The sequence below is a fragment of the Condylura cristata genome, unplaced genomic scaffold (genome assembly GCF_000260355.1).
Source record: "Condylura cristata isolate star-nosed mole 26May11 unplaced genomic scaffold, ConCri1.0 scaffold00008, whole genome shotgun sequence".
NCBI classification, from domain to species: domain Eukaryota; kingdom Metazoa; phylum Chordata; class Mammalia; order Eulipotyphla; family Talpidae; genus Condylura; species Condylura cristata.
Genome location: NW_004567109.1, coordinates 7,599,641 through 7,614,559, shown reverse-complemented (window position 1 = coordinate 7,614,559; position 14,919 = coordinate 7,599,641). Strand labels below are relative to the sequence as shown.

Sequence of the window (14,919 nt, the reverse complement as noted above, 5' to 3'; positions counted from 1 at the left end):
TTATCCCTAATTGTCCCGACTCCCCTCCCCCGCCTGGCCTGCAGGCTGTGGGAAGTGGGAGTGGGAGGGCTTCTCCTTCCCCTGCTCTCGCCAGCCCCTGGCCAGGCCTCTCCCCAGAGAGGCTCTGGAGCCAAATGGACTGAACAGCGGGGAGCAGAGTCAGTGCTGGGAACTCAGGCTCGTGGACGGCCCCGGGCCAGGCGGTACCTTCACTTTTGGGGGTCTCCTTTGGAAAATAGAAACCACACTTTCCTAGCTGTGCTCTTGGTAGGTGAGGTGCTTGATGGTTCGGGAAGGCAGCTTCTTCACCAGGTAGAGAATGAGGCTACCTCCAGGTCACGTGGCACTAAACATGGCCATGCACTTAAGGCGGGAATACGTGGCCGCCCCTGCCCTCCCCTCCCCTCCTGGCCATCGCCATCGTTACCCAACCTGCTTCAGAAGCCGCTGCGCACAGCACAGCGTGGGCTGAGGGGCTGGGATGCACATGAGGTGGCCTGCAGACTGGGGAAGAGAAAGGACGTTTAGGGGAGCTAGTGGGGAGCAAGAGAAGGTGTGGTGTGAGGTTCCGCCTCAGCCAAGGTTCCTGGCAAGACAGGCTGAGCAGCCTCAAGCTGGAGCGCCGTGGAAGGAGGGAGAGGACTGAACTGAGTGCTGAGGCCTGGGAAAGAGAAGCCGCTTAGGGCACTCCTGGGAGAATGAAGAGATTCTCGGGAGGAGGAGGGGGAGGGGGGACGGGGAAGGGGCAACTTCTGAGCTTGTCTTTCCATCTGCAAATGTGGACAGTCCCAGGGAGTGGTGTTTAGACCGTGTATTTATATATCACTCTGCCTACCTTGGTAAAGGTGGCCACACTGAGAGAGTGACCAGTCAGTGTCCTCTCCCTTCTCTTAGCCAATGCCTCAAGGGAGGAGAATTTGCGAGCAGGTGGGCAGGGAGGCGTGGGGTGCTCCAGGCCACGCTGGCCCTGGTTCCTTCTCCGCCCTTGGCCCCCCATTTCCCCACCTGTGCCGTGGGGAGGGGCTTTCTCTGTGGCTCTGTAGCCCGGTGGGTGGAGCAGGTGTACCTACGCCCCACCCTCGCCACCCACAGGAGGTGGCTGATAAGCCTCCCCCCAGTCCACACCGAGGGCCCCACGCCATGCCCATGTCCCTGAACTGCACCCCAGCGGACAATCTTCCACAGCGATTTCATGGACCCTTTATTTCCAGAGCCAGACAGCAGGCAGTCCGGCGTCCTCCAGGAGAGGCCCTCGTGAGCCTGGGGTCCTTTGTCCAGGGGGACCCCTCCTTTACTGACAGAACAGCGGCCGGACCACAGAGGGGACGTGAGGGGATGTACTCTCAAGCCCCCGAACGCCGTCTTAAGTGTGGCCCCCGCCTCCCGATTTCCAGTCTCGGCTTCTCTTGCAGCCCCCAAACTGGACTGAGCCCCAGGGTCCGGTTTGGGCAGACCTGGCTTGAATTCAGCCTTCCCGTTTCCTAACCGCCCTCTTGCTCAAGTGTCAGACTCTGGCTTGCGGGGCCTGAGAGTCAGGCCCCATAGCCTGAGGGGCGTGGCATCCCCGACCCCTGGCTCTGCCCCCCCACCCCACACACACCTTTCTCTGTGGCAACTGCCCGCTCTGTCTCTGTGCTCTGTCTCTGTGTCCCTCAGCCGAAACCCGACTCCTGTGGGCAGATCCAGGTCAGGGAGGGGACCGCGCCTGGGAGACCGGTGTTGAAATTTCAGAGCTCACAACTCGGCTGACCAGTTCCCGGCTAAGCTGCCTGCTTCCTGCCCTGGACGTGGCAGTGAATGTGGGGCGTCTGAGGCGCCTCAGAAACACACCGCCTGCCCGCCCTCTCTCCCGTCAGCCGTGGCAGCTGAAGGGCAGAGCTTTTCTGCACTGTCAACATCAGAGCCGACAGAGCCAGGTCTTCCTGCGGCACTGGCAGGGACCTGAGCGTGGCCCGCAGACTCGATCTGCCAGGCCAGCTGCTGTGCACGCCCAGGGTCGTCCTCGGCCTCCTGGGAGCAGACGTGCAGGCTGCCTGCTGTCGGCTTTGGAAATAAAAGGCCCCTGAAATCACCCACAGGCGCGGCGTGGACCCTCGGTGCCATCTGCAGCGCCCACCCCACCCCACCCCCGCTGAATCCACCTGCATGTGACCGGGGTCCCTGGAGATCTGCCCGCACACCCCGGTTTGAGGCTTCAGTCCCGCCCCTGCTGCCTAAGCTAGGCAAGCTGCCTCGCGCCTCTGACTTCAGTTCTCTCTTCTCCAAGATGGGTCTGGGAAAAAGTCTTTACCAGAGCGTTAGTAATGGACAGCGACCCCGGGGAGCGGGGTAGGCCGCCCGGAGCCCTCGCCGGGGCCCCAGCTGCTCGGAGCTCCAAAGACGGCTCTCTGCAGGCTGGCGCTAGCAAGCTGCACTCCCTCTCGGAGCCCCGTTTTCCCATCTGTGTGATGGCGCTGTTGGCCTCTTTGCCACTTTCCTCATGAGAATGTTGCTCCAAGGAAAGCGGGTGTGTGTGTGTGTGTGCGCGGTGGAGCCCCATTCCCGAGAGCCCGTCTGGGAGATGCGTGCGTGGGGTGACATGCACCCAGTCCTGCGTCTTAGCTGCCGGCCCCCCTTCTCTGCGGCGCCTGCTGTGTGCTACAAGGCCCAGCAGTGCGTCGTGGCCAGCCCCTGCCTGGCTTTGCCGGCCCCTGCTCCGTCGGTGGCCTGGGAACCGAGTCCCTGGCCCGCAGAGCAGCATGGAGAGCTGGTTCGAGACTCGTGTTCAGGGCTTGGCCTCTCTCCGTGGTTCCTGCTGCTGGGCGGGAGGAGAGGGTGTCCTGTCCCCTCCAGGATGGACTCGTAGCCCTGCCCGGCCAGTTCCCAGTGCTCTCTAGGCCTGGCTGTAGCTGTAGAATGAAGGTTTTCGGTGCGAAGTCGCCTGGCCCTGGCCTCCATCCCCTCTCCGCCCGCCACGGCTTCTTCTGTGTCTCTGACTTCTGCAGGAGCCCCGGCCCCTGCCTGCTGCGTCCCTGTCTGCACAGCAGCTCTGGCCCTGGCAGCGGGGGCTGGTGAAGACGTGGGAACTGGCGAGGGAGAGTGTGTGGGGCAAGGCAGAGTGCACACTCCTGCACCCCGGCCAGGGCCGACTGACTCGTGTGGGAGGGAGGAATTTTCCTCTGTGTGCAAACAGTATCCGTTTTCTCTTGTTTCCCAAAGCGGATGATGTAATGGACTCTTCCTCCATTTCTCCCCTCTGGCCTATTTTTAGCTGGCCGGCAGCATCCTAAAAGGCTCCAGACCTCCAAGCTCCGAGGCCATGTAGGGAGGTGGCCGTGGGGTGAGGAAGGAGAGAAGTTGTGTGTCCCTGGATGGAGAAAGGGGAGCAAGCTCACCCGCCTCCCCCCACCCCCTCGCCACTTCCTCCAGCTGGGAACGGGGCTGGGAGCCTGGCAGGCTGAGTCCCCACGGGTGCCTGACCCTGCCTGCCTGACCTTGGGCACTGCCTGCGCGCCTCCTTCCTCCCTGTCATCGGGGTATGGGGCTGTCGAAGGCTTCCTGGTACACAGGGCTCAGTTGAGGTGATCTGGTGCTATTAAGGCAACTGGCTAGTTATCCCACTCCTTCCTCCAGGCAGTGCTGGGGTACCCCTGGAGCCTGGCATGCCTTTCCCCCCGTCTTCTCCTGTCCAACATGTGCCCAGATGACACAGTGACCTGTGAAGCTTCTGGAATAGGACCTGCCACATAATAAATGTAAAATAAGCGAGTGCTGTAGTCACTGTTTTGCTTTTTTTATTTTAAAGATTTATTTATTCATGCATACAGAACTGGGGTACAGGCCAGAGGTGGGGGGTGGGTGAGAGGGTTCACCAGAGACAGAGTGCTGAAGCACACTGCTGAGAGGAGCAGCGGGTGAGACAGGAGAGGTCTGCTGCGCCAGTGGGCCGCCTCCCGGGCCGGGGATCGACCTCGCACTGAAGCAGCTGCAGCCAGGTTCATAGTGCTGTGCACCACCAGGGAGGGCCCCACTGTTTTTTTAATGTAATAAAACAGACTTGGGTTGGAATCCCAGCCCCACCACGAGCTGTGTGCTTTCGGGTGAAACGGTTAGCTTCTCTGAGCGTCAGTCTCCTCCTCCATAAGACAAGGCTGATGATGCTATGTAGGTGGCATCTGTGACGGTGACGGTGGGGTCGCTGCCCACGGGATTGTAGGATCAGCCCAGGAAAGCCATATGAGAGTCCTAACATGGCCCTGGGACCAGCCCCTCCACCATGTCCTGCACTAACAGCCGGCAGCCGCACGCTAATGTTTGCGTGAAGGGGTGGGGTGTCTCTCCCCACACCCCGCTTGGTGCTGTGACCATGCCAGGCACATGGCTTGTGTCACCAACAACTGGTGTAATGGTTTTGTGCCACCTCCCTAGATTGGGGGCTCCTGGAGGCCAGGCAGCAGTGGGTCCCCCATCTGGGATGGGCCAGGGTGGGTGCTGGCCTGTGTGTGAGGCTGGACTGAGGCTGTGCAGCTCCCAATGACCACCTGCCTCTGTTGGCTTTTGCAGATGGGAGGAGGAGCTCGCCAAGCGCCTGAACCTGCAGACCGTGGTGGACACGCTCCAGGAGGTAAGAGCCCAGAGGCGTCACCAGCAGGGACTTGCAGCGGACGCAGGCGACCGAGGGCAGTGTTCACAGCGCGGAGCTGGGGGCAGCCGCCAGCGCAGTCCACTCTGTGTCCCTTCCTGTGCTTCAGAGCCAGAGGGGTTTCAAGTTCCAGTGCTAACTGGGGTCCTGGGGGCTAGTGGCCCCCACAGCCCCTTGCTCCCCACCTGAGGCTTGCACTGGAGATGTCTAAGCCCCCCCTTCCCCCAGTTTGAAGAAACTGACTTGCGGGCCTGGAGAGGTGGGACCAGGTGAGCTCCCAGCCCGGTGGGCTCTCCATGGCTGGTGCTGCTCTGGCTCTGGACGCTCTGTTCTGGACCCTCTGTCACCTGCATGCCGTGGACTCTGTAAGGGTCACCTTGTAGGCCTCTGTTTTCTTCTCAGCTAAGTGGACGCAGCCCCCTCCCCACTCGCCAAGAAGGTGTGGAAAGTTCTGTCAAATCTTAAAAAAAAAATTGCTTTCTGATATTGAAAGTGTTTCTCTTTTAAGTCAGAGGGAGGATATATAATGCCCATATGCAGAAGGAAAAGCGTGACTGCCCCCCCCCATTCTTCAATAACAAAGGTGCTTTTTATTTTACAAAAATATTCGGAAGCCTCAGAGAAGCACAATGAAGGAAAGAGAAGTTTCCCCCAGGTGTCCCCTCCACAGTTGCCTGTGTCCTCTGCAGACACGCACACCTGGAGACGTGCGCGTTTGGTTAAGCTGCACACCTGAGATGAGATGGCCAGCAATTGGCGCTTGCCCATTCTAGAATTCCAACCAGTCAGGGTCACTTGTTGCATTAACCTTTCTCTCTTCCTCTCTGCCATGGATTTCTCCATTCACTAAATCACCCCTTGAGAAGTGTTTTAAAGCAAGGTCCTTAGCACCCCTTTCCTGACGCTCAGGTACCCCAGCTGGCCAGACCTCATGTAGGGTGCAGAGCAATCCCGCAGGGTGCCTGGGCTCCCCTCAACCTTGCCCCGTCTCTGTGCTACAGGCAGCACAGGAGGCCGAAGCCATCCAGGAGGAGATGAATGAGAAGATAGAGCGGCTCAAGGCGGAGCTGGTGGTGTTTAAGGGGCTCATGAGTGATGTAAGTGCCGTCGCCCCCCCTCCACCCGCCCCCTCCGCGCCAGGCGCCACGATGCTCCCCCACACCCATCATGCAAACGCTGCATTTACTCCGAGGCTCCAGAGCTGGCTTCTAGTTAGAGTCCTGGCTGGCTGCATTTGACCCTGAGGATGACGGATGCATCGAGGCAGCCCTCCCCGCCCCGCCCACTTCCGCTTCCCCTGGTCTGAGCAGAGATGCATTAATCTGCCGCTTAACCCGCCCTGCGGGCGCTCCCGGTCCGTGTGCGCGCGTTCGCCTGCTTCCCGGCTCGCCAGGAGGAGAGCTGGTGGTGGCCGAGGCCGCGGGGTCAGGGCAGTTGGGGGCGGAAGGCAGGTCGGGAGGCTTTGCAAGGCTCCCAGGCCAGTGCCCTCAGCAGGTGGCCTTGTAGGTGGGGGAAGGCCAGTGTGTGCGTCCTTCCCATGGTCAGAGCCACTCTGGTAACTGCGGTGCGGGAGCTGTCCTCAGCAGAGAGCTCCCTCCTGTTGGGGACCCTGGTTTCCTGCCACCTCCCAACGGCAGGCAGTATGTGCTGGGAAGAGGGGGAGCCTGGCTCCTGGTTCTGAGAGGTGTGAGGCTGAGATCCAGGGGACCCCTTGACCTGCGCAAGCCCCCCGTGTCAGTGTGGGTAGACTCCCTGAGAGCGAACGTGCCTTGGCAAGCAGGCATCTGTGCGGGGGCGTGGGGCAGGAAGAAGAGGTGTCTGTCAACAGCGGGGTTGTCTTTTTTTCCTTGCTCATGAACACCAACACTGTCTGCTGAGAAGAGGCCTCAGCCCTTAGGGAGAGCCACAGACATGGCCTCACGTGCTCCACTCGGCCTGAAGCTGTCAGCCACCCTGACCCCACACCCCCCCGTCGCCCTGCCCCGAGCAGCACTGGCCCCGCTCTTCACCCCCAGGAGAAGCTCAAGGCGCCCCCCTCCACCCCGTGAACTCTGGGGTTCTCGCCCCCAACACTGAGGGGCCTCCTGCCTCCCTGCCCAGCAGGAGCCTGGGGCACTGCCATCCCCACCCTCCGTGCTTGCTCAGTCCCTTGCTCACGTAACCCCCTGCTGTCCTCCCTGCAGCCCATGACAGACCTGGACACAAAGATCCAAGAAAAGGCCATGAAGGTGGACATGGACATCTGCCGCCGAATCGATATCACGGCCAAGCTGTGCGATGTCGCACAGCAGCGGAACTCGGAAGACGTGTCCAAGATCTTCCAGGTGACTAGGGCCACCCTGCTCACCGGCCACCTCCAGCCTCCTGGGGCAGCCGGCCCTGCTCGACCACCCCCCCCACCGGCCCCTACTTCCCTCACACTCCTCCCCCTAGAAGCAATGCCCCCCGAGAAAACACAGAGCCAGGGACGCTAGACTCAGGTTCGTCTGACTCCTCCCTCGGCCCTGAGAGCCTCACCCGGTGGCTGATGGACCGCTCACGGGGGCTGACGGTGGCCGCAGGGACCAGCAGGCCGCGGGAGCCCTGGCCGAGCGGCCTGAGTCTTGCAGATGCACTCAGCACTGTGAGGGGCAGCGCTTGGCCTCTCGCGACTTTTCACTCCTACCAAAGCCTCCAGAACGCCTCCCACCCCCACGCACTGCCCCCGACAAATAAGTGTGTCCCCAGAGAAGGCGTCGGCTGACAGCGGCCGCGGGGGCTAGTCCGGCCGACCGCGGGGCGTGTGTCTCTGTCTGAGTTTGGGGTCTGGTGTGGCTTTTGCTGGAACTGGGTCACTATGGCGTGGCGTTTCTTTCTGTGTGTGACTTTGGATGTAGCAGGGGGCGCCTTCCCCTTCCCGGGCCTCGGGCCACCTCTGCCTTCTCGCTGCCCCTCTGCTGGCAAGCGGGGGCTGCCATCTGCACCTGCTAGAGGTTTGGTTTGCTCGTGTCTTGGCACTTGGAGTGGCGGCAGCTCGGTGAGCCGTGGGCCACACGCCTGCTGACTTGGCCAGTGAGCAGGAGGGAAACGCGGGTTCTCCTTTCTCTGGCTTGTTCTGAGGCAACCCAGGGGACTGCACCCCAGTGAGGCCCTCTTCTCTAGCCCAGTCGTGGGGCTGCTTCTCTGACAAAGGAGAGGCTGTGTCAGCCCCCCAGGGGTGGGCCTGGGCTGTCTGTGTCCCCTGTCCTGCATGGCTGTCAACCTCACGCTTCCTGCTAACTCGCCAGCTTCTTAGAGGGCCCGTGCACCCTGCCTGGCAGTGGCTGGCCGGCCACGCTCTGCCCATCTGGGGGGTGCCGCCTCCCTCCCCAGCCCACGCTGCCCTCCCTCCCAGCAGAGCCTCCCAGTGACCTTGATCTCTTCCCTTCCGGGCCAGGTGGTCCCCAAAAAGAAAGAGAAGAAGGTGGCCTCCGACGATGACAACTCCGAGCAGGACGGAGAGGTGACCCGGTTCCCAGACGACGAGGTCGGCTCCATGAACATCACGGATGAGATGAAGCGCATGTTTAACCAGCTGTGAGTCCCACAGCCCCAGCCTCGGGGGCCGCGTGGGTCTGCCAGATTACTGGGGGAGAGTGGCCCGACTGGTCTGGGCTGCCAGTAGCCCACAGAGGACTTTGGCCAACATTTGTAGTTTGGGAAGTTGTGCAAAGTTTTCAGAAATGGGGGCCCTGGGAGCCTGTTGGGGGCCAGAGAGTTCTTGATCAGGCCGTGGATCCAGTCACACTGGTTTCCGTCTTGGTGGGACAGCTGGGCGTCCACACGCACATACACGCCCTCCCCTGCCCCGCACCGTCTGTCTGCAGGGTGCTGGGGCCTCCGCAGACTGCAGACGGTCAGCCAGGAGGGCAGGTGGTCACTCCCCTTGTAGATGAGGAATCTGAGACTGGGAGGGGAAGTGACTTGGCTTCCCGCCGGTGCTAATACGTGCTGGAGCTGGGATGCAAGTCGGTCCAGGCTGCCCGGGTCGGATGGTCAGCGATAAGCCGGAGCTGGCTTGTGCCAGCTCACGAGCCCCGGCTGTGTGCACGCTTCCGGCGCCAGGCCCAGTGATGGCACGCTAGGAGCTTTAAGTGCAGGACTCCTCTGCTCTGCCGTCTCTGCGCCTGGTCCCTGGCCTCATGGTCCCTTTGCAGCTGAGCCAGGCCACTTGGAAGGAAGAGGGGTTTGCCAGATGCACCCCTCGACGTGCCGTCCCTTGGAACAGAACTGAGATGGGGCTGCACTGGGGGAGTTTTCTATTTGAGTGTAACAAGGAGCCTCGTAGATTCTTGATTCATTTTTTGATGACCCTGCCCTCCAGTCTCATGTGAAGTTTTTGCTGTCGAATGGGGTTTTGGAAGGAAAAGCCTGGTTGGCTCCAGGGGTCCCAATCACTAGACCTAGACTGGGCTTGGTGGGGTCGAAGGGTTTCTCTGAAGAAGCCCTAGTCACCAGGGAAGCAGAACTGCTCAGGAATGGGGTGAGCTGAGTGTCAGTGGTGGGGCTTCACTGAGTGTGGGGCTCCCCTGGCTGTGCACAAAAGCTTTCCTGGTGCAGCAGGGAAGGGCGTCTGGGTGCTGACAGGCCTGAGCTCGGCTCAGTAGCCAATTGGACTTATCTGCTGTCAAGCTGCCTAAGTTGAAAAAAAAATGTTCTGATCACCCCCTCCCTGTAGCTCCCCAGCTCCTGCTGACCCCACCCCGGGCCCTGCTAGCCTGCCCTGACATCTGACATCTCCACTAGCTGTGTGCTGGGACCCAAAGCGGCCGCCGGCGGCCCGGGCCAGTTCCACTGAAGTCTGAATAATGCCCCCGTGTCAAGGCTGTTTTGTTTTGATCAAAATCAGTTGCTTGGGCTTCAGACCAAGGAGAAGGGGAGGAATTTGCTACTTTCTCTGCTAGGCTGCCAGCCCTGCTCCACCGCCCCGCCCCCCAGATCAGTGGGGTGTGGGGGAGCCTCTTCTTAGCCCTTCTCCATCTTCCTGTCCTTCCTGGTTCCCGTTCCGGCCGTGTGGGGGAACTCAGATTCCAGATGCTGGGCAGGAAGTGAAGTCAGTAGCAGAGTATGTGGCGAGGTCCCGGCACAGGCAGGGCTCCCTGGGCTGCCAGCCGCGTGCCTCCCTCTGCCACCCCCCAGCTCCAGTTCCTGGACTCACCAAACCACCTCGGGGCTGCTGCCTGGTGACGCCCGCCTGGTCGACTGCCCTAGGTCTGGGAACATTGCCCCAAGACTCAGGAAGGAGTTGAGAAGGGAATGTGTGTGTGTGTGGGGGGGGGCCCAGGGGTGCCACCTGGAGACATGCTTCCTGCCTTGCATCCTCCAGTGTGGCGATATCACCGTCAAGTGAGTTAACGCTGGGGGCATCAGCTTCCCATCTGCATGATCAGTGGTAGGGCAGAAGGGTTTTTAAGTCCTTTTCCAGTTGGGGTACCCCCTGCATCTCTGGGGACCCCCTAGGCCCAGCCAGAGTTGGATGATTAGTGACCTACTTCTGCCTCTGGTGAATAGGAAAGCCCAGGAGTCCAGATTCAGGCTTTGAAATCAAGTCTGACTTCAGCCTGCACCTGCCGAGCAGCCTCAGCTGAGCCTCAGTTTCCTCACCTGCAAAGTGGGGATAACCACGCGCTGCCCTTGTGGGCGGTGAGGACTGCGTGAACTGCATTTTAGTATCCGCTTCGCAGCCGGGCCTGCGCCCGCACATACTGGGTGCGGGGTGATGTTTTGATGGGGAGGAGAAAACCACAGGCACAGAAGCCCTGACCTGCAGCCCCAGCCTCTGCTCCAGGCTCGCATTGTGACTCTGGACAAGTGAGTTATTCTTTCCGAGCTGGAATGTCCTTTGTAAGTGGCAGCAGCATTAATCTCCTTGGGCAAAATCAGGGCTCAAGACCTGAGCTGTTGCAAGCCGGGGCTGGATAGGAGCATCGCTGGGCTCCATTAATTAAAACCCAGCAGCTTAAAGAAACAGAGGTTTTCGATGGCACACAGAGCACGTAGACTCACTTGGCACTGGGCACCACCCAGGCTTGGAGGGCTGCCTGGTAGGAGCAACCCTGTGGGGCAGTGCCCCTCTGTCTGCCGGGCCCAGGACCTGGCTCCTGTCCACTCATGGGCTCCGCTGTCCCCCCTGCAGGCGGGAGACCTTTGATTTTGATGACGACTGTGACAGTCTGACGTGGGAAGAGAACGAAGACACGCTGCTGCTCTGGGAAGACTTCACCAACTGCAACCCGTCCATCGAGGTGCAGGGCGAGGTGAGCGGCGGGCAAGGGACCCACCGGGCACCGCCTTGCAGTGACACCTCACCCGTGTCCTTTCCTACCACCCCACCACCCAGCTAAACCGTCCCTTTTGTTCTCTTTCAGCAAGAGGAGAACTTGGGCAACTTGATCCATGAGACCGAATCCTTCTTTAAGACGAGGGACAAGGAGTACCAGGAAACCATAGGCCAGATCGAGGTGAGCGAGCTCCGGCACGGTCCCCTGAGCTGCCGCGGTGGACACCCCTGGGCCTGACGTGCCCTCGAGGGCAGGGCTGCTGGAGTGGGCCAGATTCAGGGTGGGGAGCCTGGGGCAGGGCAGGCCAGACCCCACTTCTAACTTCAGTTTCCTAACTTATAAAATGGGGTGGTAGCCCCTGTCTGCCCCAGAGAGTTTGAAGTCGTCCCCCTAAGGCGATGACCCTAGCGTAATGAGAGCCGGCATCCGAGTGGGCCTTTACAGCCACCGCATGTGCTGGGTGCCTGCGGGCGCCCCGTGCCTCCCCGTGCAGGGCTGTGCGCCTGTTTTACAAAGGAGGGGAGAGGCGGAAAGAGATCGAGTGACTGGTCCAAGGCCTCGCAGCCAGGGCGGCTGTCCAGCCCAGTTCTCTGAGTCCCAGAGACTGTGCAATCCATGAGAGCGGTAGCGGTCATGCTAAGGAAAGAGAAGCCCGGCTCCTGCTCTGGGGGAGGAAGCATTTGGTCGGGAGCATGCGAAACGAGAAATGGGGGGCTTTCCTAACCAAGTGCCTGTAAAGGGATGCAGGGGTGTGGGCAGGGTGGAGCTGGCAGGATCGGAAACCGCTTACTAGGAAAAGCTGTCTCTGTGGTTCCTGAGCAGCTGTTCCCCCGTGCTCAGAAGCAGACGCCAGAGGCCATGGACCAGGATGCAGAGAGCAGAGGGAGGTTAATGTGCGTGAGGCAGGGGCTGAGGGTGTAGGGTGGCCTGATGCCGGCACCGCTGGGGACTCGGGGGATGAGGTTGCGGAGGGCTCGGCTGTCAGGGTGACCTGGCTCCCCCTCGTTGGTCCTTCTCAGCTGGAGCTGGCCACCGCCAAGAGCGACATGAACCGACACTTGCACGAGTACATGGAGATGTGCAGCATGAAGCGCGGCCTGGACGTGCAGATGGAGACCTGCCGCCGGCTCATCAAAGGCTCCGCAGACAGGTGCCTGGCTCTGCTCTCCCTGGGGAGTCAGTGGCTGGGTTCCGGGGGGTCACTTGTGGGGCGAGAACTTACAACCTGGCTCACCCGTCTGCCCATCCATCCAGCCGTCCGTCCGTCCCTCCACCCACCACCCAGTGTCTGTTAGCCTGGACAGGACAGGTTACTGACGATGCCTGCTAACGTGGGCCAGATGACCTGCCTGTCAAATCTTACTGCTCCCACTTGGCTTCTCAGAGACCTGCTGCGTACACGGCCGTGGGCACCCAGTGCTGCACAGGATAGTCTTAGCCCCTCATGGTGCTTCTGATGCAATCTCTGCCGAATTGGCGGGGTGGAGGAGGGGCGGGCACTCCTCTCCCCCGCCGTGGAGTAGGAGGCAACTACCCACTGGACTCAGCCCATTGGCTCTGTCCCCAGGAGACTGACCTGCACAGGCCCCTTGTGTTTGCTGAGGGGCGCCAAAACAAAGACAAGCATGTGCAGCCTGTCCAGGACACTGGCATGCTACTGATAAAATGGGATCTCACGCATACGGTGTTGGCACGAAGCACGAATGTATTTGATTATATTCCTGCAGGCTATGTCTCAGAGTGTCAAAGAGAAACCCTTGGGGGGTTCTAGGGGGTGGGGGTGGGGGGCTAAGACTTTGCATGTCCACTCTTAAGCTCCTTGGCTCCTCTATGTTAACCACTGGACAGCAAAGCCTCCTTCTGGGCTCTGAGCTGATTGGAGGTGCTCTGAGCACCTATTCTGTGCCCTGTGATGGGTGACTGAGGGTGAGAACCATCCTTGATCCTTGGCCCTTGCTCCCAAGGGGCTTTCAGCACCCAGAGCAATTAGAAGCTGGTGCATGGGGGCCCCAAGAGCTCTTAGGAGCCACCTTCACCTCCTGAGCGAGAAGATTCTGAAGGGAACGGGACAAGGGCAAGGTCTCAGGCAGATTCCTCTGAGGTTTGAGTTTATGGGAGTGGCTGCTCTTTGTCTCCCAGGCTGCCTCTGACCAGCCCCCATTTCCTCTGCCTTCCAGGAATTCACCGTCCCCCAGCTCCGTGGCCAGCAGCGACTCAGGAAGTACAGACGAGATCCAGGACGAGTTTGAGCGGGAGGCAGATGTGGAGCCCATGGTCAGCTGATGACCGAGGCCCTCCGTGCCTAGTGGGCTTGGTGATGGGGCCTCTGCCTTCTCTCCCCCGGGAGTGGAGCTCCCGTCCTCGACACACAGACTTCCTGTGTCCTCCCTTCTCCGGAGGCCCCAAGGGACTGCTGCTTCCTCCCTCCCTTCCTCCCTCCCTCCCTTCCTCCTACCACCAACCAGTGCCCGGTCTCCATCCGCCCACCCACCCAAGGAATGGTGCTGTCAATTTCTATTGTTCTCCACGTTACAAATGCAGACTTCTGTCCGGATGATGCAGTGTAAACTGTGCCTTTTCCCTTAAGCTGAGCCACTTTGAGCTCCAAAGAATTATTCCTGGCAGGTGTTTTTATATAGAACTCTAAGGTGAGGGCGGGGCCCTGGGCGTGGATACTGTGGTTTTCTGCCCTTCCGTCTGCTCCTCCGATTGGCCATGAGCTGCGCCCTCCCTCCTCTGCGGGCCTCCGACTGTTGAAATTGGTTTTGGGGTGGCCCAGGCCCCCCAGGAAGGAGCCCTGGGCCTCTGCAGCCTTTCCAGGCCGGGGCGGGGACCTCTCAAGGTTTTCCACTTGTGGAAAGAGAGAAGAGATGAGAGGAGGGAGGGAAGACAAATTTTTCTTTCTTTTTGGATCTAGTGGCAAGGCAGAGGGAGAAGGCACTGTGGGGAAGGTGGAGCCTCACTGTGTTTAAACTACTATGCAAAAAACAAAACCAACAAAAAAAAGCAGCTTGCCTTATATCACATAGAAGGTAGGCCTGGTTCCAGACTCCTGCTTTGGAGCTGGGAGGGAGGCGGAGCTGGAACCATCTCTGATCTCTCCTAGCAGCTGGGGGGGGGGGGGGGGGAGCACGGACCCAGGTGGGTCCTACAAGGCCCTTAGCCCACCTGATGGCTGACTTTCCTGGGACCTCTGTGGTGGGGGAGGGGAGCCTTTTATTGCCTGTGGACTTGATGTTTTCCCTCCCTTCCCCACCAAAAATTCGGGGTTTATCTGTAATTTCTCTATGAGAAAGTCTGAGGGGCACCAGGCCTGGCATCACCCCCTTCCACAGTGGAGCTGGATTAGCCCAGGCCGCTGCCGTCTGGGATCTCCTCTGTCCCGGCAAGCACCCACGTGTTGGAAAAGAGAGGTCAGAGGTGGCGAAGCTGGCGCTCAGGCGAGGCCCACCCGTGGACATGTCAGCCTCTTTCCATATTTCACTTGATTGACTGACCAGTTGGGGAGTTAATCTGAGCCAGTATCTCCCCAAGACTTGGGGGACCCGAGTGCGGAGGCACAGTGGTGCCCCCAGGAGCAGGCCGGGCGGGCCGCCTTTTCCTTTTGTACACTACGGTGTCTGCTTTGGGTGGCCCCGGAGCGCCCCCTGGAGGTCAAGGCCCAGAACTCCTCCCCACTGCCCGCTGTCTGGCGCAGTTGGGGTGCTCTGGCTTTGGGCCTGTCCTCCCCAGGGTGGCAGGGCCAGTGCGGGTCTTCTCTCTTTCCATTTCTTCTATCTGTTTTGTAGTCTTAAAACCATTGTACATAATATTCGTATAATATATATGTGTAGAGGGAGAGTGCTAGTGTGCTAGTGACTGTAATTTTTATTTATCAGAATTTGGTGGCCTTTGTTGTGTCTCCCCGCCATTTTCTTTTTCTCCTGTTTTGTTGGGGGGCCTCCTGAGAGGCCTCCCTGCCCAGCATCTCTTACCAGCCAAGCAGGCCCTGGGGCGGTA

The 14,919-nt window shown here is 60.2% G+C and overlaps 1 protein-coding gene across 1 annotated transcript in view; it reads left to right on the top strand.

Moving 5' to 3' along the window:
• The window catches only part of IFFO2 (intermediate filament family orphan 2), a 52,157-nt gene extending 38,144 nt beyond the window's left edge, over window positions 1-14,013 (top strand). Inside the window, exons 3-10 of the mRNA XM_004679357.2 lie at window positions 4,543-4,603; window positions 5,623-5,718; window positions 6,805-6,945; window positions 8,037-8,176; window positions 10,776-10,896; window positions 11,008-11,100; window positions 11,940-12,070; window positions 13,098-14,013. Coding sequence (XP_004679414.1) covers window positions 4,543-4,603; window positions 5,623-5,718; window positions 6,805-6,945; window positions 8,037-8,176; window positions 10,776-10,896; window positions 11,008-11,100; window positions 11,940-12,070; window positions 13,098-13,203 — 889 coding nt within the window. The 3' untranslated portion in view covers window positions 13,204-14,013. The remainder of the gene's footprint in view (window positions 1-4,542; window positions 4,604-5,622; window positions 5,719-6,804; window positions 6,946-8,036; window positions 8,177-10,775; window positions 10,897-11,007; window positions 11,101-11,939; window positions 12,071-13,097) is intronic.
• The last annotated feature ends 906 nt before the right edge of the window (window positions 14,014-14,919 follow it).